Source organism: Girardinichthys multiradiatus, chromosome 5, assembly GCF_021462225.1.
Source record: "Girardinichthys multiradiatus isolate DD_20200921_A chromosome 5, DD_fGirMul_XY1, whole genome shotgun sequence".
Lineage (NCBI taxonomy): Eukaryota > Metazoa > Chordata > Actinopteri > Cyprinodontiformes > Goodeidae > Girardinichthys > Girardinichthys multiradiatus.
Window position 1 is genome coordinate 4,499,385 of NC_061798.1, and position 27,984 is coordinate 4,527,368.

The 27,984-nt window shown below is 39.8% G+C and overlaps 1 protein-coding gene across 5 annotated transcripts; it reads left to right on the plus strand.

Annotated features, from left to right (window-relative positions):
* Nucleotides 1-102: 102 nt before the first annotated feature.
* Nucleotides 103-27,766, plus strand: abcc10 (ATP-binding cassette, sub-family C (CFTR/MRP), member 10). 5 transcript variants are annotated; one of them, XM_047365625.1, is made up of 22 exons: nt 103-120; nt 2,776-2,979; nt 5,480-6,836; nt 6,941-7,168; nt 9,486-9,642; nt 10,792-10,943; nt 11,461-11,540; nt 11,669-11,840; nt 12,624-12,722; nt 13,467-13,656; nt 15,125-15,202; nt 15,575-15,760; nt 16,743-16,881; nt 17,164-17,353; nt 18,793-19,136; nt 20,706-20,875; nt 20,968-21,128; nt 21,378-21,631; nt 21,785-21,930; nt 22,210-22,307; nt 25,329-25,441; nt 26,919-27,766. In XM_047365625.1, the coding sequence occupies exons 2-22, from the start codon at nt 2,804-2,806 to the stop codon at nt 27,052-27,054; spliced, it is 4,626 nt and encodes a 1,541-aa protein (XP_047221581.1). In that variant the 5' UTR covers nt 103-120; nt 2,776-2,803; the 3' UTR covers nt 27,055-27,766. The 5 variants fall into 5 exon arrangements, with proteins under 5 accessions (XP_047221581.1, XP_047221579.1, XP_047221582.1 ...); XM_047365623.1 differs by lacking the exon at nt 103-120 and adding an exon at nt 521-676; XM_047365626.1 differs by lacking the exon at nt 103-120 and adding an exon at nt 521-676 and having other exon boundaries at nt 11,669-11,804.
* Nucleotides 27,767-27,984: the final 218 nt, after the last annotated feature.

Here is a 27,984-nt window from a genome sequence, read left to right on the forward strand (position 1 = left end):
GATTGAGAAACGCCCACTTCGTCTGCAGAGATCCCTACTTGAAACCAAACACTTTTTTTTTATCCGACGCTTTGGTAGACTGGCTTATTGCCAGTCAGTGCATCGAAAGCCTGAGTGAACGTAATGTCGATGATTTCTAGAACTTAGTTCTGTTCGTTGTTTTGTTAAAAAGGGCTGTTTTTTTCCTAATGTTTTCCTCTTTTTTGTATGTGTACACGTGTATAGGGATTATACTCTTATCCCTACCACGCACATTAATATCACAGATGCATGTTAAGAAATAACTTTATAGAACATATATGATTAGAATGGTATTTTATGTAGTCTATCATCTGCCGACATTTTTACCTTGCTTTATTGAACAATTTTAAATAACGCGTAGCCTTTGTCATTCCAAATATGTAAAACATCAAAGCAGCAAACATGTTAAATACAAACAGAAGGACAAAAGTAAATATAGACGTTGCATTGCTACAGAACCAAAACGGCAATAACGAGGGCAGCTATATGTGGTCTCTTCCTGTTTACAAACAGTCCAGGTCCTTTATTGACAGTCGGTAGTTTCTATATAGATTTAGAAGATTTATAATGTCCGTAGTGTCCACCAGCAGAGAGGGTTTGTAAAGCAGCAACCCAGCCACCACCCGGATGAAGTCGTAGTTTACCACAACAACAGGTTGAACTACAACACCGGTTATATGCAAAGACTTCTCCACTGATTTAGACTTTATCAGTGCTGTTGTTTTAGATTTATTTCCCACTAGTTGTTGTTTGGTTGACGATGGGCTAACCTAAATAAGTCAAATAGTTCGACGTCTGCCTAGCTAAGTAATGCAGCTAGCTCTTCTTTACATAATAGTCTGTAATGCTTCTTGTTTAAAATGGTTACCGTCTGGTCTGTTTGGACGTTATAGTAACACAACTTTCTGCTTTTTGGCCACTTGCTTTATATACAGAACTGCCATGAGTGTGCTAAATCTGAAATGCAGTTTTCAAGTTAAGTTAAATGCTATTACCATATTTATCAGAGAGGAAACCTTTACGCTGTACCGTGTCGTTAGAAATGTTCATTGTCAATTTAACAAACAATGGCAAAATCTTTACATAAGGACTCGTAAAAGAGTTTACAGAATTAAAAATGATTAAAAAAACTGAGCTCAGTTAAATTGGCATTATTTATGTGTTCGTAGGTGGATCTTAATAAATTAGAATATCGTTTAAACGCTCATTCAATTGATTAATTGGAACTCATTATATAGATTGATTAATCATAAAATAAGATTATTTAAAGGTTTGTCTTCATTTAGATTATGGATTAAAGGTAATTGAAACCCAAAAGTCAGTTTCTCAGAAGATGATTATTAAATCAAACCAATAAAGTGTGAATTAAAAGAAAAATGTCAAATACCGAACAGAAAGTCTATGTACGGTACAGTATTTGCTTATTTACCATTTGGTCAGGGCTCCTTCTGCTTGAGCTACTGCATTAGTGCAGGAAGGCGATTAGCCTGTGGCTCTGCTGAGGTGTTAGGGAAAGCCCACTTTTCTTTCATTTTATTAGAACGTAAAGATTAAGTCTTTAAAAAAAACATTGCTGTATTTTTTGGCCATTGCATTGTATGGCAGAGGCCTCAAGGCACTGCAATAAAAGCAGCAATTAGTTGTATCTTAAAGATGTTGATATTTATTACTGCTGTCATGTCATGTCAACGGCTAAAAAAAGTAAAACAATCCCAACAATACTTTTAATTGTCAGTGTCTCTAGTGTTACCTAGATTCTCTTTGGGGTTCTGGTCGGGTCAGTCTGCCAGCTACTCAGGCACAGTGATTCCATGGTCATAAAAGCAGGTACTGCCACTTCTCTGGGTAGGTCCCAAGTCCTGTTGTAAAATGAAGTGAGCATCTCCATAAAGCTTGTCAGCAAAGGAGGGATGAAGGTTCTAGGAGGACAACTTCACTGACTTTGGACTTGATAAAACACTTCAGACTAACTGCAGCAGATGGCATGGCTCCCTAAATCATCACTGACTGTACAAACTTCACACTGGAGTCTTGGAGCAGCTTGGATGCTGTGACTCTCTTCCTCCAGCTTCTGACATTGTCTCTGGCTCAGGAGTGGCTAAACACAAGTAATGTGACAGTTGTAGCTCAAGTCCTGGGTGCGTCAGTGTGTGGTGGCTCTTGAGGCTGTCTGCACCTGCAGTGCACACTCCTAAATCTCCCCCAAACTCTTGAGAGCTGTTCTTCACATTCCCCTCAAGTATGTGGTTATCCCTAGTACTTCACCTTCTTCCACCACACTTTTTCCTTCCATCAAATTTTCCATGCGACAGTCTAGTCAACAACTATCAAGTCCACAGTCTTCCCCATGATTCTGCCATAAAATGTCTGTTTTAAAATGCCTATTGTATTGCTCTTGTCTGATACTCTAATCATCTGAGAAACTGAATTTAGTGTTTTCATCAGCTGTTTGCTGATGGTTGATATATGGTTGATATATGTCACTCTGTGTGTGATGACTCTACAAAGAATAAGTTTTGCTTTTGAAATTGAATTACTGAATTTAACTTTTGAGTGATATTGTAATTTAATGAGCCGCACCTGTATGCACTTTAAAACATTAACCTTTAAAGATGAACACTTTGTTTCCGGAGCACTTTTCAAAATGTTGGCTACAAATGAATAAACAACAGTTTTATTTCTCTCTTTTAGCTGTTTTACCCCTTATCATGCAAATCAGAAAGAAATATTTGTCTTTCCACATTTATTTTTTAGAATGATGGAAGTCTCATAGAAGGACAGGATGAGTGACCCCTGGCTCTCTGAGCTGGTCTCGGGCCTCTGTCACACACCCGAGGACAATCCTTTTCCTCTGTGGCAGGATGGACACGTCAGTCCCTGCTTTAACCAGCTTGTCCTCGGAGCCGTGCCTCATGCTGGGATGGCGGTTTTCAGTGCCTGCTATCTTGGCATGGCTAGGTAGGTAATGAGATAGGTCAGTGCTTCTCAGTTTTGATTACCTGGTATGCACTTCCTTCAATATCTAAAATGTATTTGATTTTTAACTCATGATTTGAATCAGTGAGTTATTAGCAGACACAGACAAATATAAAGTTCTCATAGTATGATAAAGTTGAGTAAAAAGTTCCGTTTCACAGTATGACGTATTTAGAAAACATTTTTACAAGTATAACACAGTTGCATTGTTTTAATTAAAAATTAAAATACAAAAGCTTTTATTTCCACTGCTGTTGCAATAATAAGAAATAGTACTGGTAATAATGTTGTCTTTAACTTTTATTATTTATTATTTTAGTAGTAGTTTTCAAGTGTTTGTTGTGCCTATGATCTGTAAAACAAGCTGATGATAGGGGGTTAATTAGTTAGTCTGCAGTCAGATTCAATAAATTACAATACGTGCTCCGATGAGGCTCGTTTGTCAGATTAAAGGTACCTTTCTAAAATAACAATCAATTAGCAGGTATTAAACATTCCTTTCATTAAGCCCACATTTGTGCATTATAAATGTTTTTTTTATTGGTCTGATGTAATTTTCCAATTTTAAATGTCTATGTTTTGATTACGCTGTAAGCAAGAAATCATCATAAATAACAGAAATACAGACTTTAAAACAATCTGTGTGTAAATATTCTATATAATGTGTTTTACTTAGTGAATTGAGTTACCAAAATAAATAAACTTTTCAGTAATATTCTAATTCATTGAATATGTCCGTATCTGCGCAGGTAGCCTGCCTTTAGTCAGCTCCTTAACTCACAGGTCACAGGTAGCTTGCTCACTGTAGTTTCAGAACAGTACAGTCTTAGTAAGGCTGGTAGGTGGCTCTCATTTAATTTGGCACCTGAATGCTTGAATATTTTCTGCAACCAGAAATACTTTCAAACGGCCAAATCTGACTTTCTTGTTAGCCGGGGGGAAAGCGTAGTTACCTTCTTTCAGCCGCTGACTGGCACTTAGCACCAACAAGTGGGGGAGGGGCAGCGCTGTGTTAGTATATTCTCTATACAGCAGAAGAAAAGTGCAATCCCTCGCCATTGCTTCACTGATATCACACATCAAAAGCAATTAGAAGAAATTTACGGTAATATCACTTTGTCTTTCTATGATATGTCTGCATATGTTCTGTTGTAACATAATAAACATCCAAAAAGCCTTTATTTAGCCAGGGAGGCCTTATTGAGAGAAGGCATCTCTTCTTCTGGGGAATCCAGTTCAAAATGGCATAACCAGAATCTAAAACCATTTCAAGCAAAAATGACTTTAAATATATAAAAGTTATTGGAAAAATACAGGAACAAATAATTACAAAAGTTAATGCAAAATAAGAAAATCAAGCAAATGTTAAATATTTCAAAATATTTAAAACCAAATAACATCCAACACAGTTCATCACCAATAAAAAGTTAAGTAAAACAATCACACGCGTCATTCAGAGCAGTTTTATACGACCACAGAAAATGTGAAGACAGGGAAGGATATGACGATTGCTGATATTTTGAAGCTTGTTCCAAAGATGTGGAACAAAAAAGAAAAAGGCAGTTCGACCAAATTTAGTTTTCACTCTTGGTACATTCACTTGTGTTTTCCATTGGGTCTGGTATACTAAATTTGAAATTTAAGGTGGAAAGTTACTTAACAAATCTTTTGCAATAAAAAACAGCATGTTTTTTTGCCCCATCTGATTAAAAGAGAGCCACCCTAAAGATTCATTAAAGGTGCAACAGTGAGTCAAGAGTCTACATGTGTTACAGAGGATAATGCTGCACAGTATGCTAAGTCCAATCCAGTAAGAAAGAAGCATGCATGTAATGGTATCTCCATAGTCCAGCCAGGGAAGAAAGAGGATTGTGTATTGTTTTTTTATTTTTGACTGCAAAGCTAAAAACCCTTCAAAAGTTTAGCTTTAGCTTTTTGTTTTTTTAACAAATGAGCAATTTCAGCATCAAAGGATAATTTTCCATCCAACCAGATTCCTTAACATATATAAGACGTGACATTTTCTTTACTTCTTCCATCTAGTGTTCGAACAGAGGGATCTTATTTAAGTACAGAACTGAATTCCTTTTCAGCAGAGACTGCTTCAACAGCGGAAAAGCTTCCAGTAAAGACTCCACAGCTTGAATTAAAGGAGAGAGTCACTGCCTTAATTGCATATTAATGTACTTTGTTTGCAGTTAGTGCCTGTCCCAATATGTTTAGAAAAATAAAAAATAAAATGGGGGTTAAAATAGATCCTTGTGGAACACCGTTGGGTACAGTCAGTGGAGCTGTTGTACTGTTTTATGTATTAACACAGTAGTTTCGTCAGATGAATGATTTCATTTCACTGAGTCCTATAGAATCAAGTCTTTCCAATAGAAGTTTCTGATCTGCAGACTCAGGCACTGGGCATTAATACAGGAATTTTCTCTGTAAACAAAGTTAGAAATATTGATACTTCACTTTTTCTGTTTTTCAGAAGCAACCTCCTTCACACTGATGCTCCATGTGGTTGGACAGTCCGACTGGTCTCCGCACTACTGGTTGTGCTGCTCTTTACAACAGATGCCATCTTGGCGGGTGTCCTCCAGCAGGGGGACATGTATCTGGACATCTTAGCTGACAGCTGGGCGATCCTGGCCTGGCTGGTCCACTGTAGTGCCATAGCAGTGTTCCTGAGGACTAGTTTTAGAAGAACCAGAGGACCTCCTCTGCTGCTTGCTATGACCCTTCTGTTAGTGCCCAACATTGTCCTCACCTTGAAGATCTACTGTAACAGCAAGGAATATTTAAGCCTTACAGAACCTCTTAAACTTGCCAGGTTTGTCCTCACCTCGGCCCGGGCGTTCCTGTTACTAGTTTACCTTCTTGCGTTTGCTTGTCCTTGTATCGGTGATGCTGAATACACCTTGCATATAAACACTGTGGATGGATCCCCACTCCTTCCAGAGAGCACTGAGCCAGACACAGGTGAGATAGTAGCTGAGGACGGAAGCAGCTGTCTGTCTCGGCTCTTCTACCTGTGGTTGAACCCATTACTCAGACGAGGTCAGCAAGGGGACCTGGAAAAACCACACCATGTGTATCACCTTCCCTGGACACTTCGAACCAGAGTTGTTTGGAGATACTTCCACCGGTGTTGGGAAGCATGTCGAAGAGGGGCAGGAATACATAACCAGCAGGATCAGTGGGCCAGACCGGTCAGCAGTGTGAAAGGTTCAGACCATGAGGAGGGACTGTTGGAACTGGAGGGCGATGTTGGATTACTGAGAGTGTTGCACAAGGCATTTGGGTTGCGGTACTACATCCTGGGTGTGCTGAAGGTGATGGTAAACATGTCTACATTTGCAGGTCCCTTGCTACTCAGCAGTCTAGTGAACTTTATTGAGGAAAAGGGTTCCCCTTACAGTAAAGGTGTTCTTTGTGTGCTCGGCCTCTGTGCCTCAACCCTTGTAAGTTCTGTTCTCCGGAACATCTACGTCTTTCAGATCTCCAAAATTTCACTGTCAGCACGTGCCTCACTTGTGTCAGCCATTTATGGCAAAGCGCTACAGGTCAGCAGCTGCAGCCTGGCCGGCTTTACGCTGGGAGAGGTGGTGAACCTAATGAGCACAGACACTGATCGCGTAGTTAACTTCTTCAACAGTTTCCACGAGCTCTGGAGCCTGCCCTTCTGCTTTTCTGTCACCCTCTACCTGCTCTATCTCCAGGTAGGGGTAGCTTTCCTTGGAGGACTCTGTGTGGCGCTGGTGCTGGTGCCTTTCAACAAGTTTCTCGCCTCTCGTATCCTTAGCAACAACAAACACATGCTGAAGTACAAAGATAACCGTGTTAAGGTGAGATATGTGTCTTTTTGTTTTTTGCACACTCTTAATTATACTAGGACTATTATGCTCATATTAAATAGCAAAACCTAAAAGTCCTTTTCTTTCCCCCAAAGTTAATGACAGAGATCCTCTTTGGCATACGTGTCATCAAGTTCTACAACTGGGAGCCTCATTTTACCCAGAAGGTGGCCAGGTATCGGGAGCGAGAGCTGTCACACCTCAAGAACCTCAAATACCTGGATGCCATGTGTGTGTACACCTGGGCCGCCCTGCCTGTGGTCATCTGTGTCCTCACCTTTGTCACATATGTGCTGCTCGGAAACCAGCTGACTGCAGCCAAGGTAGCAACTCTTTACTCTGCTGACTGTCTAGTTATCCAGCGCATTTTATGACGCTTTTGCATAAAGTCACTGTTTATTATGCCCTGTATTTTCTTTATTTTCTGAATTTTATTTAACCAGGAACCTCCCTTTGACAGTTTTAATTAAACAGTCGGATTCCCCTGGTCCGCACCAGTTCTAAGTCAGCTGCTGTGCGCCAGCTGTATGTCGTCTGCCAGGCAGCACTGGTCAAGATGAGCAGCTGAAGTTTCATATATAAATACAAGAACTGAAAACCCAAACACAGTATTCATTAAACACAAAACGAATGAAAATGCTCTAGAAGAAAAACCTGGATTATCTACCAAAGCAGTCTTTAAAAGTTGTTATACATTATCATACACTAGACTGTTCAGTGATGGAGGTTAATTAAAATAGTATGCATTTTTTCTCATTTTGACAGCTTAACATGATTTATTAAATTCTGAATGCCTTCCATAATTTTAGGTTTTTTTGTCTGGTAAATTGAGTCAGTTTATCATCAGTGACAGGAGCCAACAGTTTTGAATTAAACTGATTGATGTCAGGCACAGAGTAGTTCCCAGCAGTAACAGTGACTCTCATGCAGGTTATAACCAATAAGCTCCTGAAATCTTTTCCAGCCATTATCCTGTCAGGTTTTAAACCACAGAGGTTTCCACTGGGGCTGCAGGGGAAAGAGCACCAGGAAGAAAAGGGGGAGACATTTCTGAGCAATAACTCTCAGCAGGGCTGCTCATTATTAGGAGATTATCCATTATTATTACTTTTAATATTGAGGTGGCAAAATTATTTTTGAACGGTCGACATCTTTCTTATTTAACTATTTTTTATCTGTCAGTATGATTCTTCCAACAGTCTCTTTGACCTTAAGCATCTTGTGCACATCTGGATCATCTGTGTCAGGTGTGGTCACCTACTGCAGTGAGTCTCCTTCAAACAGGATGAATATCTTATTTGTTGCAGAGCAGGAATTTATTACACTTGGAATAAAATAGCCAGTAGATAGTATGTTCCAGACACAGTCCTGTGTGATATTGCAACATGTTGTAAAACCATGAGCACTGAGTGACTTTGGGGGTTTGTTATCTTCAGTGTACAGGAGAACCACTTATTAGATCCATCATTCCAGTTCTAATGTAGCCGGGTCCAGTCCGCTTCCATCTTACAAATAGTGGACTTTCTATCGTCTCTTTTCCAGTGATTATGAGAACTTTAGTAGTAAATTTTTTTTGTTTGTTCAAATTAAAAAACAAAAGGACAAGAGCGCTACTAATGTACAGAGGTATATTTTGTGTGTTGGCAGGAGAAGTCCTCTTCTGAATAATTGCTTTTGTCTGCGATCTCCAAGATGTCATAGGATACCTTTTTTAGGAAATATGCTCAAAGTGTAGCTGCTCAGTTTTTCTTGGAAGCTATATGGATCCATTAGCAGATTATTAGATGACTCTGAAGCACAATGTCCACTGAAGAATGTTGAGCAGAAATAAAGTGAAGAAAATCATCTGGATTGCTAGGTAAAGAGAAGCAGCAGGACGCAATGGAAACTGTTCATCAAGCTGCTCATGATAAATGAACCCTCAGAAGCAATCTCCTTGTTTCTGACGACAAACTTCTTTCATCTGCATAAAAATAGGACCAAGGTCCATCAGTGCCTCTTGTGTTTCATTTGTGTTTTGATTTTGACAAACAGAAAAAATCACTATTACCAAATGGAATTAATAGTTGCAAGATCTAACCTTGGAGAGAACTTGCTGGGATATCCACTCCTTGGAAGACTGGGAGCTGTTTCAAAATATTTTCCTCTTGTAGATAATCTTTGCTTCTGTTTAATGATGGACTTCAGACACTTCTCTGGTTAATGGACAGAAACAATGGTTTCTCTAAGGTGATTATTTGAATTAGCCTGTGTGATTAGTTGACAGGAACTATATCTATAGGTACGGTTCCCATAGTTGTCGTTTGGTTCATATCAGCAATACCAAAAGAGTAGAAAAATATATAATTAACTTAGAGTTACAATATAAACAATGTAAAGCGATCCAAACCTTATTTAAAAAACAGCAAATATTTAGAATATAAAAATGAAAAGACAGGGTACATTGCCCCTAAAACAGCTTTAAATGTAGCTGTAGTAAAAGTATGCACACATAATAAATGATTCCACCAATTTGTAATGTTGGAAGTTAGAAAAGGCTTTCCTAAGAACGTCTGTCTCTCTTGTAGAAGCTATAAACATGGGAAGGCTATATTTGAACACTGGGACATTAAATGAGCTGAGTTTTTCTCTCCCTTGCAGGTGTTCACCACAGTGGCCCTGGTAGGAATGTTGATTGTTCCTCTCAATGCTTTCCCGTGGGTGCTCAATGGCATCCTTGAAGCTAAAGTGTCCCTGGAGCGAATCCAGCGCTTCTTCAAACTGACCAACCAGGATCTGCAGGCTTACTATGCCCTGGGTGGGATTCTGATTTTTTCCATTATATGCTGCTGTCTAGGATTTATAAGTGAATTATTAGTTGCCTTTTGATGAAAAGAAAAAGTGCATTTTATAATTAGGTTAACTCTGCCTCGCTAATATGTAAATCTTACTGATTTTGATGTCTGTTTGCTTGCTGCCCTCCGGTTTTGTACCTAATGTGGGTCTGTGTTACTGTCTCTGTTATAGTTTTAGAGGAATGTTCTCAGAACCAAAATATAAAAGATAAACCAAATGAACGCATAAAGCAATGCTCCTATTTTAGCATCTGGAATCTAAAAACCTGTTAGTTGGTATACAGTTAACTGGCATAACATTATGACCACTGATGGATGAGGTAAACAACACTGATCATCTGTTCGTCATGGCACCTATATGGGGGTGGGATATCTTAGGCACCATGATGTCCTCACAGTTAAATGTGTCATAAGCAGGAAAGCATCATCATCACTGATTAGTGTTGGGAAGCAAAGGTTTGCCTGTTTGGTCCAATCTAACAATCTGTAGGTCAAATAACTGAAGAAGCTAATGCTGGTTCTTAAATAATGGTGACAGAACACACGGGGCTTTGCTGTTTGTTGTGAATGGGGCTACATTATCTTATCTTTAAGAAAATCATTATCTTATCTACATACACTAACACCCAGAATCATTCATAACCTTGGCAGATTTTAGAGATGTCCATCTCATATCCTGGCAGAAACAAACTTCTCGGTTGAATAAAAATAGTTTAAAATCTAAATGTGCCTTGAGTATAAATTATTTTGAGCTTAACTTTAACTGCAGGTCAGACAGGGTGCCCATTCTAACCCCTGTCCCTAAAACCGTTGGTTCTGCCATCCATGTTGATGTTACTTTAACACGTACCACCATTGTTGGAGACCATGTTCACCCGTTCATAGAAACTGTATTTCATGATGGTTGTAATCCTTTGAGCAGCACAATGTGCTCTTCCACAAAGAAGAAATTATTCAACAATGTTTTGGGAGCACAATAATGAGCGTGACGTGTGGCCTGGCTTTCAAATTCCCCAGAGGCAGCAGCAGCACACTATTATTGAGGTGGTCATAATGTTTATCCTAATCAGTGTTTTTTCCATTGTGCTGAAACATACAATATCTGTCCATAGTGTCTTCTGAAGACATCCATCACACATCGATCCTGTTGAGCCAGGGAACGTTTTCCTGGCAGGGGTCTGATTGCAGGGAAGTAGGAGAAACTGAAAATGAAGTTGGGAAAGGAAGTCTGCTGCTGCACAGCTTGAATCTACATGTAACTAAGGTAGAATCATAAAGTTGCTTCATACTTATGAATGTCTTCTTGGCTCTTTGTTCTTCACCATTCCTGCAGAACTTGTTCAGCACATCAACTAAAACCACAACAAAACATATGGTTTAGATATGCATCAGACTAAAACAGGAAAAACACAGAAATGTCTTCAAGTACACTCCTTAGTTACACTAACAGCAGCACTATGTTGTTTAACTTTGACTGTTTCAGATCACAGATGAGATCAAATCAGTAAGAACTTCATCACATCGTATGGAAACATGTAGTATTTTAAATATAGATTCAGAAGTGAATAAAATGGCCGAAAATGGCCCTATTTAAATCGGATCAAACGATGAGTTGCTTTGATGGAATAGAGCGTTATTAGTTTAAAGTATTACACTAAATGTAAATAAAATAAACTAGCTTGGTAACACTTTTGGCTCTTTAAATATTTTTAATATGTCAAATCTATGCACTTCTCCGGGAACTGGGCCGCCATGTGAGTAACATCATGCTTCTTGCTCAGGGCTCTCTGGTGGCTGTTGTGGGAAAGGTTGGCTGTGGAAAGAGTTCCTTACTAGCTGCTATCACTGGAGAACTCAGCAGGTATGTCTTCTTTTAGTCCTTATCAAATGCACCGATGATGCTACCAGTTCCAACTGATTTTGTCTGCTTTGGTGGAATTAATGTTACCGCTTTGTGAGTGCATTTATCCCCGCCCCCCCTCTGTGCAGGCTAAGCGGTGTGCTCTATGTTGCAAACAGAGAGGCTGGCTTTGGTTTAGCCTCACAGGAACCGTGGATCCAGCACGCTTCAGTTCGAGACAACATCCTGTTTGGCAAAGATTACAGTGCTGCCCTCTACCAAGCGGTGATTGAGGCCTGTGCGCTCTCAGACGACCTCAGTGTACGATGTTTTCATAAGGATTTACATTGAGGACACAAAATACGTTGCCTATTATGCAGAGAATTTTGTGAAAAAACTCGATTTATGACTTCAAAGCTACAAGGGAAGAGAATTTCTGTTGAATATGCTCTATATTAGAGACTATTTAACATAAACTTTTGTTTTTTGATATGATACATGCCTTGCTGAATATTAGTATTAAACCAACTCTGCCAATATGCTGACAGAGCTCAGATGTCCCTTGCAATTCTTTTGTTATTTTTTTGAACTAGCATTTTACTTTATTTTGCCCCTTCACCATTTTGTACTTCTGAGGTTCTGGTTGCTTTATACCTGATCTTTTGGGATACAGAATGAAACTGCCTTCCAGTTGACATTTAGTACCATCCATGCTGGTTATTTAGTCATTTTATAAAATGTACTCGTCTTGTTGTATTGTATTGTTGTTTGATTAGGGGAGATAATCTGATCTATAAGGTGATCAGAACCATCGTTAATGGAAACAGGATGTAATATAAAGTATTCAAAAAATAAAAGAATAAACTGTATATAGCTTCGAGGATTTTTGCAATATTCTCCATAACACGTCAAAAAAACCTAAATAATGCGGAAAATAAACTGATATGCAACATGAATATGAAATAGTTTTTTATGGGCACGAAGTGGAAGCAGGATGTGATGAAACTGCAATGATTGGGTATGAAATGGGTGTAGTTTTTGGTGAAGGGGCGAATTGATCGGGAACTGATCTCAAGGTTTCAGTTTCTGCTTGTGCTGTTGCAGGTTTTACCAAATGGAGACAAGACAGAGGTGGGAGAAAACGGAGTGACTCTGAGTGGAGGACAGAAGGCCAGGCTGGCCCTGGCCAGAGCTGTTTACATGGTCTGTTCACTTCATCCATCTGCTCCAATTCAGATACAGATCAGGATTCTCTGATTTAAACCTTGTATTATTACCACTGATGGGGAGATACATGGCATTGGGTGAAATAGGTGAAGTAGGACTTGATGATCATGTGGATGGTCATTTGTACCTTTAAATCCACCTGTTGGACACTAAAAAACATAGCAGGCACATGGACCAAAATGTCTTTGCAAAAGCTGGAGTATAATTCTTTGTTGCTTAGGTCCTAGCATCTGCACAACTGCAGCTGAAATAGTCGATTTGAAAACAAAAAGGATGCATTTAAGAATAATGGACAGCTAAGGCTGTTTATGTATGTGGGGAGTGAAAGGAGGGTTGGCAGATATAATAGAACAGCTAAAATTGCTCAGATTGTTTAAGAAATCAATCTGGTCTCATTAGAACACAACATGCATCATAGTTGCACACTGTGCCACAAAGCTGCAGACAGCTAAGGTCTGCTGCTAAAAGTGAGTTAGCTCTCAGGAGCCACCCAAATCCCAATATTACCCATGTTGTAGATTTATAGCGCCTTACATTATACTTATACAGTATATAAGTATATCTGTACTAATATATAATAGTTTTTTTTATAATGTAATGAATGATAATAGTTTAACGTTTTGATGACAGAATGTTTAGCACATGTGTAACGTGTTATGGCATGTAATCAATGACATGGGTCACATGAGACTTCTTCTCTTTTTCTGGCCTCCACATCAGGACAAAGAGATCTACCTGCTGGATGACCCACTGGCAGCTGTTGACACAGATGTGGCTGAGCACCTCATGAAGAAATGCATACTGGAACTCCTCAGAGGGAAGACTAGAATCCTCTGCACCCACCGAATAGAATTTGTGGACAAAGCTGACATGGTGGTCCTCATGGACAGTGGAACCATAATTAAAACAGGTACAAACATAAGTCTGTATAACTACAGTTAACCAATAAGCAGGGTCAGGGGAGAAAGTTTCTATTATCTTTATGGTTGAATCAAAAAGAGGATCCTAAAGCAAAGACTGTAAGTTATTCATATGACCTGATCGCTGGAAAAAGATGGTAATGTTGTTACAGGTGTCATTTCTGAGTTCTAAGACACCTTACCTTTTTATTTTAGAGGTTTGCTAAGGTTTTAAACCTGTTACAGCAGGTAAGGCAGTTTACATAGTTTATCACAAGGATAATGCTTCACAGTTTTATTTCTCACTGACAGCCTGTTTAGTGTCACATGCATGTTCTCTGACTGCAGAAGACACATGAAGAACATGGCCTGGATCACCAGCTTTATTATTTGAAGCTTGCTGCAGTGACGTGCCATTACACTATTATACAAATGCTGTAAACATTTTATCATCCGCCAGTCGGTAGTCTTGCTATGCAAATGAATTTATCACTGATGCTTCCTGAGTCACAATAGAATAATTTCAATCTTTGCTCTTTGATCACTGTGTGATCACATCACAGTTGTCCTTAAATCCCTAGCTCCTGGTTTGTGAACACCTCAGGTCATCAGAGACCTGTTTCCTTTAAAGTTCCCAGGACCAGAATTAAACCAGGGGAGGCAGCATTTAGTTTCTGTGCTTCTCAGTTCGGTTAACCAACTTCCTGAAAACCTGAGAGGTGCAGATACCATTAGCTGCTATTAATCAGGACAAACAACATTGTTTACTGTAGCCATCCCCTAAACCCCCAAATTAGTTTATTACTTAATTTTTATCATGTTTAACTATTTATTTATAGTTTTCTTTTTTTTCTTTTTCACTATCACTTGTTTTTACCTTAATTCCTTCTTTTTTGTCTGTGTAGCACTTTCACTTACCTATTGTATGAATAGTGCTATATAAATAAACATGTCTAGCCTTATTTATATTGTGCCAATTTATTAAAAAAAAGTCATTCTTACAAGGCAAACAGGACCAATTCAATCCAGTTCAAACACAAATTTATTGAGTTCAATTCATTCTAAACCAATTCAGTCCAGCTAAAAATGGTGAAATTACACTATGGTCTGATTGAGTTGCTCATACAGTGCCGATTAGTAAAGCATTGTCTAAGGAAACATGCAGACTGCCTCATTTCATTTTCAGTAGCTCATTCTGAGCAAGCACAGGGCAACAGAGGAAAGAAACAACTCCCTTTCGTGAGGAAGAAATTCAGACAGAAGCAGGTTCAGGATCAGCCATCATCTGGCTGAGGAGGGTGGGGGCTGAGAGAATAAATACAGTACATTTCTTCTCATTACACTGTTTTAATCAAACTTACTTTACCTCTATGACATTTTGCTGTATTGCACAACATGCTGGGACATGTATTTCATGGAGGAAGAAACAAGCAACCTGTTGTTTTATTGCTTCTGCAGTGTTCCTCTTTGTTTTAACAGGAACACCAGCGGAGATCCTCCCTTTGATACAGTCTGAGCTGAAAATCGGGGAAAAGGACCACAAAGCAGAGCAGAAGGGTATGCTCACGTTCTACCAGACTTCCACATTAGAAACCTCTGATAGATGAAGCTTAGAATAATGTCAAGTTGTTATTCTGACATTAAAAACTAAGATAGTGAACATGGTAAACATGCATATTGGGCTACAAAATAGAATACTTAAAAATGCTTTAGCTGTTTCATTGGTCATGCTGTCTTCTGACTGAACTAAAGACATTCAGAGCAACAGTTACAGAAATGGCACCAATTCTAACAGAGCAACTCAAACTGTGTGCTAGACAATCTCCTGGTACAGTCTTGGCTAGTTAAAGAAAGCTACTTTCATCTGATAATGCTTTAGAAGAATCTCATTTCTGTTTTCTTTTCTTGACTCCTCTTGATTGAAAGCAGATGAGGAACAGAATGAGGACAAGATAGGTTCTCTCCCTGATCTCTGTGTGGATGATGACCCTGATCCGTGTGGTGCAGAGCAGAAGCGAGTGGGTGGACTGGCATGGGGAGTGTATAAAACCTACTGGTTTGCTGTGGGTGGAATGCTAGCTGCCTCCATCTTGATGTCTCTGCTCCTCATGCAAGGTTTGCAAGAGCCATTGATAGTCATGTGACAAGAAATGATGTGCTGTTCCAATTCCCAAGGTTTATTTACCAGAACATAATCAGAAATCTGTTGCAGTCGATAGTTATTATTCCAGTTGAATCAGGACGCAGGCGGGTTGTGTGAACTGATCGCCAACCCAACTAAAAACACGTGTCCCAGACAGCTAATGAAAAAAGGTGGCTGGGACTAACAAACACAAAACAACAGTGGGGCAACTATCAGGGACAGCGGAGCTGCTCAGAGCTGACATTACGGTGTCACACTGAGCAAAACGCAGTAATAAAAAGAGAAGCAAAAAAACAGTGACACTTAAGACCAAAACACAGTAAATAATGAAACCTGATTTAAAATAAACCAAACATTCCGAATTTTGAACATAAAGGTATAAAGTGTCAGTAATTTGTAAAATGAAATGCTTTACTTGGGGTTTAATTTAAAGAACTGACATAGCTGGAAATATTTTTCATATAGATACATAAATCTTGGTTTCAGCAATCCAGTCCAAATATTATATTTTTGTCTGTTAGATAGAAGTAATAACATTTTTAGAATAAAATCAATGCTGAACGTCATTTCAAAACTTTCCTGATTGGAGGTTTTTTTTTTTTTATCAGGTTAGTTTTCTATCCCAATAAAAGGTGAAATTTTCCTGCAGAGTCCGAAAGTAAGCAGCTTTACTTTCACTTTATCCTCATCTAATTAAAATCCTAAGTCAGATTGGATAAATGAGAGAAAAACTACTGAACTCAAAATATGAATTTGTTTGGAATGTTTGAGTTCCTTCATGATAAACTGTATGTCCAACACACCATGATTAGATTGTTAGGTCTGCTCTCCACATAAATACCAGATTTTGACTTATTATGTCATCGAAAAAAGATAAACATTATGGATGTTATCCAACATGAGCTAATGTTTCTGTGCTCTGTATATTTATGTTTGTGTTTGTAATATTTGAAGCCTCTAAGAACGTTTCTGATTGGTGGCTCTCCCATTGGATTTCTTCGCTGAAAAACAACAGTTCCAGTTGTACGAACGATTCCTCTTCAGCTGATCTTGTTCGTCCTCACATGCTGCTTTTCTCACCTGGTGGCCTAATGTAAGTTAATCAGTCAGAAAAAAGCACCCATAAATTTAAGTTAGAACAAAATACTGGAAATAAATATAACAAATATGTAAAATTTTGTCAAAACAGGTTTGGAAATTTTTGAAACTGTATATTTTACACTTAGTAATGATAGCATGATGTTATGATTTTCTTTGTGTGATTCATTAACTAATAACTAAATAAAGTATTAAAGTCCTGACTTCAGACACCCAGATTTATGTTCTAAAGGACAGAGGTAATTCTGAATGAACATATTTCCTTCCATCCATCCAGAAGCCCTGTTCCCTCTATGGAAGCTTTCCTTACCAACACCACCAGCGACGTCAGGTTTTACCTGACTATCTACAGCTCCATCGCTGCCTCCAACACAGTGTTCACAGCCCTTCGAGCCTTCCTCTTTGCCTATGGAGTTGTCTGTGCTGCTTTCTCCATCCACAACAGACTTCTGGACCGGGTCCTCAAGGTACGTTATCTGAGCTTTCACCCCCCACACACCTGTCTGCAGCATATGGCTGCTATCAGAGCAAAGCAGAGCAGAGTATCAGTTGCATGAAACGCTTGGCAGCCATGGCTGATGGTTAGAGATCCAAGCTGGGGACTGGATGGCTGCTAGTATGAAAATCTAGCAGCCATACTTGGGAAAAGTATTCACACCCCTTGAACTTTTCAACAATATGTCCATTACAACCACAAACCTCAGTGTGCTATATTGGGATTTTACATGATTCACTAACAACTGTGTTGTAGTAGTCTACGTGTGTTTAATGAATCTCTGTTTCTAGCCTCAGAGGTTTGAAGTACATTAGTGAACAAACAGCTTCACGAAGACCAATGAACGTGGTGGACAGGTCAAGGAGAATGATGTGGAGTGGTTTAAAAAAGGGTTTGGTGCTCCATCCGTCATCTGAAAATCTAAAGAGCATGACACAACTGCAAAGACTTGGCGATAAACCTAAGCTGACAGGCCAGCCATAAATCATAGAAGCAGCCATGAGGGCCCCTGTAATCCTGCACTGAATAAATCTGGCTTTTACTGGGGAGTGGCAAGAAAACGTTATTGCTGAAAGAAATCCTGATCACACCTTCCCCAGCAAAAAACATTGTGGTGGCAGCATCATGCTGTGGGGATGCTTCACTTCAGAACGGACAGGGGAGCTGCTCAGAGCTGGCAGCTAAATACAGGCCAATCCTGGAAGAAAGCTTGTTGAAAGCTACAAAAGACATGTGAATTGGTTGGAGGTTCACCTTGCAGCAGGACAATAACACTAGACATATAGCCGGAGCTAAGGCCAGTCAAAGTCCAGAGGTAATAGCAACAACGTACTTGTGCCAGGACTTGAAAATGAATGTTAACAGATGCTTTCCATCCTGTCTCACTGAGCTTGAGCTATTTTGCAAACATAACTGAGCCAAAATTGAAGCTGTAATTGCAGCCAAAGGTTGTTCGACAAACTATCGACATAAGGGGCCAGACGACAAAGGCACACTACACTTTATAGATATTTATTTATAAAGGACTTTGAACATTATGTATTATATTTTGTTTCACTTTACAATGATGAACTAAGTTGTTCTATCACATGAAATTCCACTAAAGTACATGGAAGTTTATGGCAGTATTGTGAAAAAATCAGAAACATTTCAAGGGGCAACAGAAAGTCAGCAGATATGCAGCAGTTTATATTAAAATCCACTGATCAATGCTTTGTTTTTTTTCTAGTAATAAACTTGGAATTAAAGCATGTTAAAACAAGTAGGTTTAATACCATGAAGCTAAACCCTTATGTATAAACAGTCTCACATTAGCATTTTCAAATTAAATTTCAACAAAAAGACAAACATGCTGAGAGAAGCTAGAAGACACAAATGATTAAATAACATCTGTTTTGTGTTTTTGTCCAGGCCACTGTGACCTTCTTTGATATCACCCCTTTGGGTCGCATACTCAACCGTTTTTCCTCAGACTTGTACAGTGTGGATGACAGCCTGCCGTTCATCCTGAACATCCTGCTGGCCAACATTTTCGGCCTGCTCGGCATGCTGGTGGTGATAAGCTATGGTCTGCCATGGGTGTTGGTGCCGCTCCTCCCACTGGCTCTGCTCTACCACCAGACACAGCACTTCTACAGGCACACCTCTCGGGAGCTAAAACGCCTGTGCAGCTTGACCCTGTCGCCCATCTACTCTCACTTTTCTGAGACACTTGCTGGGCTGGGAACCATCAGGGCAAGTTGTAGCACTGCCAGGTAGAACACTGGAAATTAGACATGCTAAATCTCTGATAACTAAAGCTGTGACTGTCAGTGTTATTCCTTGATCAGCAACGTTTCCATGGTAACTAACTGCTGCACTGGCCAATAGTTAGTGGTAGTCCTTATTAATTCCATGAGTGCGTTAGATTTTTACTGAGATATTCACCACAGTGTCAGGATATAGATACTCCAACAGACCCACTGGATGGATGGATGGATGGATGGATGGATGCATGGATGGATGGATGGATGGATGATGGATGGATGGATGCATGCATGGATGGATGGATGGATGGATGGATGGATGGATGCATGGATGGATGGATGGATGGATGATGGATGGATGGATGCATGCATGGATGGATGGATGGATGGATGGATGGATGCATGGATGGATGGATGGATGGATGATGGATGGATGGATGCATGCATGGATGGATGGATGGATGGATGATGGATGGATGGATGCATGCATGGATGGATTGATGGATGCATGCATGCATGGATGGATTGATGCATAGATGGATGCATGGATGGATGGATGGATGGATGGATGCATGGATAGATGGATGCATGGATGGATGAATGGATGGATGGATGGATGGATGGATGGATGCATGGATGGATGGATGGATGGATGGATGCATGGATAGATGGATGCATGGATAGATGGATGCATGGATGGATGGATGGATGGATGGATGGATGCATGGATAGATGGATGCATGGATGGATGGATGGATGGATGGATGGATGGATGCATGGATAGATGGATGCATGGATTGATGGATGGATGGATGGATGGATGGATGGATGCATGGATGGATGGATGGATGGATGCATGGATAGATGGATGCATGGATGGATGGATGCATAGATGGATGCATGGATGGATGCATGCATGGATGGATGCATGGATGGATGCATGCATGGATGGATGCATGGATGGATGCATGCATGGATGGATGGATTGATGCATGGATGGATTGATGCATAGATGGATGCATGGATGGATGCATGCATGGATGGATGCATGGATGGATGGATGCATGGATGGATTGATGCATAGATGGATGCATGGATGGATGCATGCATAGATGGATGCATGGATGGATGCATGCATGGATGGATGGATTGATGCATGGATGGATTGATGCATAGATGGATGCATGGATGGATGGATGGATTGATGCATGGATGGATTGATGCATAGATGGATGCATGGATGGATGGATGGATTGATGCATGGATGGATTGATGCATAGATGGATGCATGGATGGATGGATGGATTGATGCATGGATGGATTGATGCATAGATGGATGCATGGATGGATGGATGGATTGATGCATGGATGGATTGATGCATAGATGGATGCATGGATGGATGCATGCTCGGCTAACAGCTTTCCCAAGCACACCACATTCCATGCATCCTCAATTGGTTGGCTTCAGCTGGCTACATCCTCAGTCTCGGTCTCACAGCTTCTCCTCCGTGGTTACATTGTCTGAAGTACTGGTTTTTAAACAGGAACATAAAATGGAGTGGTTTCCCCGGTTTTTAGGTTCAGAGAGGAGAACTCCAAACGTCTGGAACAGAACCAACGTTGTCTGTTTGTTAGCAATGCTGCCATGCAGTGGCTGGACATCCGCTTGCAACTGATTGGTGTTGCTGTGGTGACGGTGCTCGGAGTGATAGCAGTCATTCAGCACCAGTATAGCTTTGTTGATCCAGGTGGGGCAGTGTTTAAAAATGGAAATTGTACACCAGTCTGACTTCTGCTATTCAGACCTTCTGTATGTGACTGACCTTGTTGTTCTGCTCAGGTCTGTTGGGTTTGTCCCTGTCTTATGCACTGTCCATCACACAACTGCTGTCTGGCCTCATATTCAGCTTCACACAGACTGAAATGCAGCTGGTGAGTGTGGAGCGAACTGAGGAATACTCCACTGAATTGCCATCTGAACCACAGCAACTCAATGAACAGGTAAGACCTAGCTGCTGCAGGGCTATCGACTAGTAAGCTTTGTTATAGAACAAGTTTTACTGTCTGTTTAACGTCTGACTTGATCTCATAAAAACTGAAGAATGTCTTCTCTGAACAGATGCAGCTCACTATCCTCCCAGTACAAACATATTTTCAGTGTTACATTTTAACTGTATGTGCAGCAGTGTTACTCTAGTTAGTAGTCCTCCTTCATAATTTCCATTCCACTTTATTGTTTTGATACCTCAGCTGCCAGCTGCATGGCCTGAACAGGGCTCCTTGGAGTTCTGCAATGTGGTACTGGCCTACAGAGACGGTCTTCCTAACGCCCTGGATGGAGTGAGCCTGGTGGTGCAACCTGGGGAGAAAATTGGCATTGTTGGACGCACAGGCTCTGGCAAGTCCACCATGTTCCTGGCCCTGTTTCGTATGGTGGAGCTCAAACAGGGGCAGATACTCCTGGATCAACTAGATATTAGCACTGTGGGCGTAGCTCAGCTAAGGTAGGCCTAAAATCATTGCAAGAGATTTTTGAACAGGCATGCAGAAATGAGCAAATCTATTGTGATAAATGGTTTTCAGGCAGTATCTTTACAAATCTCTGTGTTATAAGCGAACATTATTGTCAACTGTGTGGTTTTTTATGGTCTTTGCAGGTCTAGGTTGGCCATTATTCCCCAGGACCCCTTCCTGTTCAGTGGGACCATCAGGGATAACCTGGACCCTAGTAAGAGACACCTGGACCAGCAGTTGCTAGATGTGCTGGATCAATGCCACCTGAGCACTGTGGTCTGCAGGATGGGTGAGTGTTACTGATGATGATCATTAAAGGAGACAGAATGAGGAATGAGCAGAACAATAGCTCTTAGTTTATAAACACCTGATGTAAAGTTCACTCTATCCTTTGAAGAATTGTTTTAGGCATAGAAAGCTGTTTTTGAAAAAAGCAACTATCTCCACAGTTCTATTGGGTATCTGAACCTGGTGCATGATCAGTTCAGAGCGTTTCAGAACGAGTGTGGCTAAATCTCATGTGTTCTGTGAATATATATTTATCTGTGTGTATGCGTATGGATATCAGGGGGTCTGGATGCTGAGGTTGGAGAACGAGGAAAATTCTTCTCTGCAGGACAGAGACAGCTGTTGTGTCTAGCCAGAGCTCTGTTAACCCAGGCCAAGGTGAGTGTCACGTATGTTACCGAACTGTAATGCAACACATACAGCATCTGATAAATATCTGGTTTGTTTGTTATGCTTTATGTCAATGACTGATTAATGGTCAGACAGAAACAACCAGGTTTGTCCTTTGCAATTTCCATGTCCTTTAGAGGGTCTCAGCATCCTCACCACACCCATACTACAGAAGCATCTTCTCATGACAATCCTGTGATGTTACCTTCACAATGTATCCTAAAGACTTTGCCAGGATGTAGGCATTCACATAACATCATGACACACTTAAATAACGCCATAGTCTGTAGTGACTTGTTTCCATGAGCTTGTTTGATTTTAATTCTTCTCATACTAAGACAATCACAATCTTTTAAATGTTCTACTGTATATATCCACACCACCAGTATCGGTATAAGCCTTGCTGTGGTAGATGAATTAGAATCAACATGATGAACATGCCTCTGAAAGAATCTGAATACTCAACCTATCAGCCATTATAATCAAGTTATGAACAGCCTGAGGTTACACTGATGAAGGTTTATTTTGCAGATCCTTGACCATTTCTGCTCTTCATCCTTGCTTGTGAAGCGAGCCTGACCATTATGAGAAAAGGTGCTACTGGCTTTCTGTACAAACGGATAATGAAAGAGGGCTGAGTATAGTTCTTTCAGTTGTAAAGAGAGTTGCTGCAGAAGGCAATGTGCATAGTAGTGCACTGCCAAGAGCTTTGCAATAATTAGCTTGTAGTGCTATTATAACCATGATGAAAGCAGAACAAGTCTAAATGAGTTGTAGGGACAGAATAATAACTCATAAATGACAGACGGTTATATTTATATATTAAAAAATTGAATCATTATCACTACCAAAGTATATCGGTTTCCTAAAAGTGTCATTTTTCATAAAATATGTGTCTAAAGGATATTTCTTTTGTATAATCAGTGAGCCCTAATTGCACACGTTACTGAGAGGAATGAAACAAATATAGGAATATATTTCAATTAAATTAAATTCAAAAATACTTTATTAATCCTAAAGGGAAATTAAATAATTTAATTTAGGGAAATTTATTCTCACAATCACTGTGTTTACAATTGACCTTGACTATTGGAACTACACACCAAAGGAATCAAGAATTGATTTAGTAGTACACTCATTAATTTATTTCAGTAATTTAGTGAAGAAACAAGAACCTAGCATTAAGAAGCTAACATGAAATCTAACTCCTTAATGGTAATTCTGAAGGGAATGAGAATGAATGTTCAGATTACCATTGGCTGCATAAAAATTGAACTTTACGTTTAACAGAGAGACACATTTTGTTAAAGTTTTTGCTCGCTGTTTGGAGATTTAAACAACTGGCCTTACTTTGAAGGGAGAAGAAGGCCTTTCGGCTGCAGCAGGTTCTAAACCAGGAAACAACCACAGAACAGGAAAGAAAGATGGCCTACTTTTGGATCAGACAATTTTATTTTTCTGAACCCACTTGGGTTTCTGCTCCAGGTTCTGTCAGCTCTCAGCCATCTCTCTCAGCTGAAAGGATTAGCCTTAGGTCCAGCAGCTGTTCTGTCCACCCCAAGGAGGTGACTTTGAGGCTGGGAAGCTGATGGTTCTGTGGTGCAGTCTGGAAACCTCTGTGATTCCTCTCTTGGGATTTAGAACTAAATTCGTAACTGCGAAAAACAAAATACCCTGGTTAAGTAAGCTAGATTCTGGTGTCTATTACAGGTGAACAGAGGCAAAACCCAATCATGTAAGTTTGGTGGAACTTTCCACTGTGAACAAAACAAAAGGTTCTGGTGGATAAACATGATGTAACCAGATTTAAAGTTGATCCAAGCTTAATAGGCTAAATTGGGCCTCTTCATTGATGGTTCTGGTTCTGTCTCTCTTAATCAGTCCATCAGTCTTTCTCTCTTTTCCCTCTGACTCAGCGATGAGAGCTCACAGAATGGTGTGACCAGGGGAAGTTATGAAAACCTGCCACGTTGCACTAGATAGCTGCTAAGAACAACACATTCTCCTGGTTTCTGTCAAACCCCGTGGTTCAGATGTACACAGAGATGGCCTGTTCCAAAACAACCCTAATAATGACTGGAAGCAGAACTCTACCTGCAAGTTATCAAAATGCATAAAGAAGAGAGACAACAATGCATTGATTTATTTAACTGTTTAAAGAGTTCTAAGCTGGCAGAATACGATCATTCATTTAAAGAGGTATTGTTTAAAATGTGTTTTGAAGCATCTCAATGAACATTTTGTCATAACAGCTTCATAAACATTACATTTGGACCTGGTTCAACAACATCTGGATCATTCTCACATCAGAATCTCAGCCCAGTCTAATCACAATGAAAGCCTTTTCAGCAGTGTTGGTCAGAAGAGTGAGAGGTGTGCATATTTGTGCATCTGTGCATGTGTATGTATGTCAGGAGTTTCTAATGAATGTTTCAGTAGGACACAAAGAACGTTGCTGGTTAAGGAGAGTCCTTTAAATAGGAGCACATTTCTATGATGGGGATTAAAAAACAGAGGAGAAACTTACATTTTGGGGGAATTGAAGCATATTTGCAAACAGGGAGGAACATGTAAGTGCAGGAAAGTTGTGAGGAAAAGACAACACAGTATCCAAGAATGAAAACAAGGAATCCTGCTATTAAATCAAACCTGTATTTTCCATATTTATGACAGTAAATTACCCCCATTGGTTTGGGTTTACAATAGAGATAGAGGGCAATTGCTCATATAAATATGCTAAGCCGCTTCTGTCTATTGGATCATCAGCTATCCACTGAACATTTTTTTTTTCATTTTTCCAAAACTGAATGCTGTCTGTGTTCACCTTAGATGTACTTTTTATAAAATGTAAACACAAAGAAAATTTAGCTTTGGTTGCTTTTGTTTTAATGTATTTATTCATCACCTGGTTTTCAGTGGTTCTTGTTCCACTGTAAACCCTCCTAACAAATCACCTGACCTTCAGATTTGAACATTTGAGCAAAAAATGCTGTTTTCCCCTTCATAAAGGTTCTATGTATTGATGAAGCCACGGCCAGCGTGGACCAAAAGACGGATAAACTGCTACAGCAGACAATTAGACAGACGTTTCAGGACAAGACTGTGCTCACTATAGCCCACAGGTAAGATGTTCAGTGGTACAAATGTTTGAAAAGTCCATTTTCTGTCCCATCCTCCAGTCTAGTATTGGGTCAAGACTATTTTAGGATGTCACATCCCTTTGTAGTGTGGTAATAAGGTTGAAGCTATAGTTTATTCTCTCCTTCTCAGCGTTGTCACATCTCACTGTGTAGGGCACTTCCTGTTGGATCTTATCCCAAGGTCAGCCATCATTATGCCAGTCCTGAGAGCTAAACTAAACAGACTGGGTACACAGTTCAGTCTCTGGGTCCTTGTTCCCAGTTGTCATTCTGAGTTAGTCGAAGGTATTATTGCGAAACCAGATAACACCTTATAGAAAACAAGCTGCCTGTCTGCAAACCCTTGCTCTCCATCTCCAAAAGAGGCTCTGTTCAGACCTGGTCATAAAATTCACTGAGGCTGATAGAGAAGCCTGACAAAGGCCATACACAGCTGGCAATAAAATCAGCCCTGAGTAATCAGATCACCTCTATATATGCAAATAAATGCCCAGCCTTGTCACAGAGAACCATTTCAGCTGAGTGCAATTATTCTGACATTAAGCACAGCTGAGATCTACCTGAGTCACAGTTTTGTGATTTGTGGGTGCAGCAAGCTCTCTGAACCTTATGATGCAGCTTAACAGATGCAGTATGGAGAAGTAAAAGCAAATAAGTAATGTGGAACTTTATAAAGTTTCGAGTCAGCTTAAAACAACTGAAGATGTTTCCTGGTTAAATCGCCCGAAGGCTTTCTTGAATCTGTCAGCTACCATACACACATACTGTGTAGTTAGGTAACAATGTATGCAAAACACCAGAGAGGTCATCTTGTTGATAAAGCCCATCCTTGTTGAATGACACAGGACATTTTACATTACTGTTATTACGAAAACTACCTGAATGTGAACTGGGTCAAGGGCGTGGGCATTGAAACTGTTTTGAAGAGTTCAGCATACTGGTCTTGCTGAGCTCGGCTTGTTGTAAGTACAGATTGTGTCTCGCTACTTCAGTAGCAGCTCCTTTAGTGGCTTTTTCTAGGAGGGAAACAGAGCTGAACAGATGTAAAATCCAGTTGTAAAGTCTATTGGATGAAAGGCAGTACGCATGGTTTTTTGTAGCAATAGCTCCTTCATTTGCATTGAATATTTTAAACAATTCATGAGACTCCTTGTTAGACTTCAGCCTACATGTTTACTTGGCTTTACAAGCTGGATGTCCTTGGTCTAGTCTTGGCACATACAGTTCTAGCTTTAGACTCTTGTATGTGGCCCTTCTTTGAGGGGCTTTTAAAATAACCAGTCGGGGCTGGCAGAAATGAAAACTTTTGATCTTCTGATAAGGTCACCAAGAAGATGTTCATCATAGTGAGACATTGACTCATGCTCATCCAAGAATGAGGAATATATTTATAACCTGATGTTATAGTTTGATTGAGATGCATATGTCATAATCAGCTGCTATTTGTTTGTTTCATCAGGATCAACACAATCATGGACTGTGACCGTGTGCTTGTGATGCATGCTGGGAAGGTGGTAGAGTTTGATACTCCTACTGCTCTCTGTCAGACTGACACCTCAATCTTCCACAGACTAGTTGGAGGGCGGGGAGATTAGTGAATGAAGAGACAAATGGATGGAAGGAAATCTGACACACTAAAAATCAACTTTTTTACTTTCTGTTGGATTTTTTTACTGAAAACGTTTTTCTGCATTTTCCTGTTTCATGTTACTTTCAGGTTACAGGATAATAATTTTGGAATTTTATCTCCAGTTTATATTCTTGGTTAATGTGAGAATGTTTGTGTTGTAACCTACTTTGCAATAAATACAAAAATATTTTCCTCTAAGATTACCATCTGCCTTCTGCAAAGCTGGGCTGCTTATACTGGAATCAAATGGAGTTGCTTAGACATTATTATAGCATTCAGGAGCAAAGGGTTACTCAGATTGTATGTTTTTATTCTGACCGGTTGAAGCTTTGTCAATGCCTCTGACAGAAATGTCTGATATTACACAAAAAGAACAATTTTCAAATATCTATGCAACGTATTAACAGATTCTGAGAACTTAAAGAGTGCCAGTGGTAAACTGGTAAAGAAAATGGCTGTTTTAAAATGGTTTATACCATCTACTGTTCGTGTACCCAGCAAATCAACCGGGGGTAATTAAGATAGGGTTGTCTTAAACCTTTCTTTTAGTCTACTTCATGTTTTTATTCTACAGGCTTGTGTCTGGCTACTATAATGGAACTCAGCTTTCCAAAAAATATGTGATTAATCACAGTGATGAATCTTTTAGTAAATTAAATCAACATTTTAAAACTCCATTTAGTATTTATTCAAGTTGTCTTTATTGAATATTAAAATTACTCTGATGATCTTAGACATTTAACTAGGACATGAAAGTAGAAGAAAGCTGGGGGCAAATACTTTTCAACAGAAGAATAACATTCAGTCACTATTTGTAAAAGAGAACTCCAATATCTCTCACAGATGGATCTGGGTTGTGAAAGCTAAAGACATCAGACCCCCTGCATCCTTACTG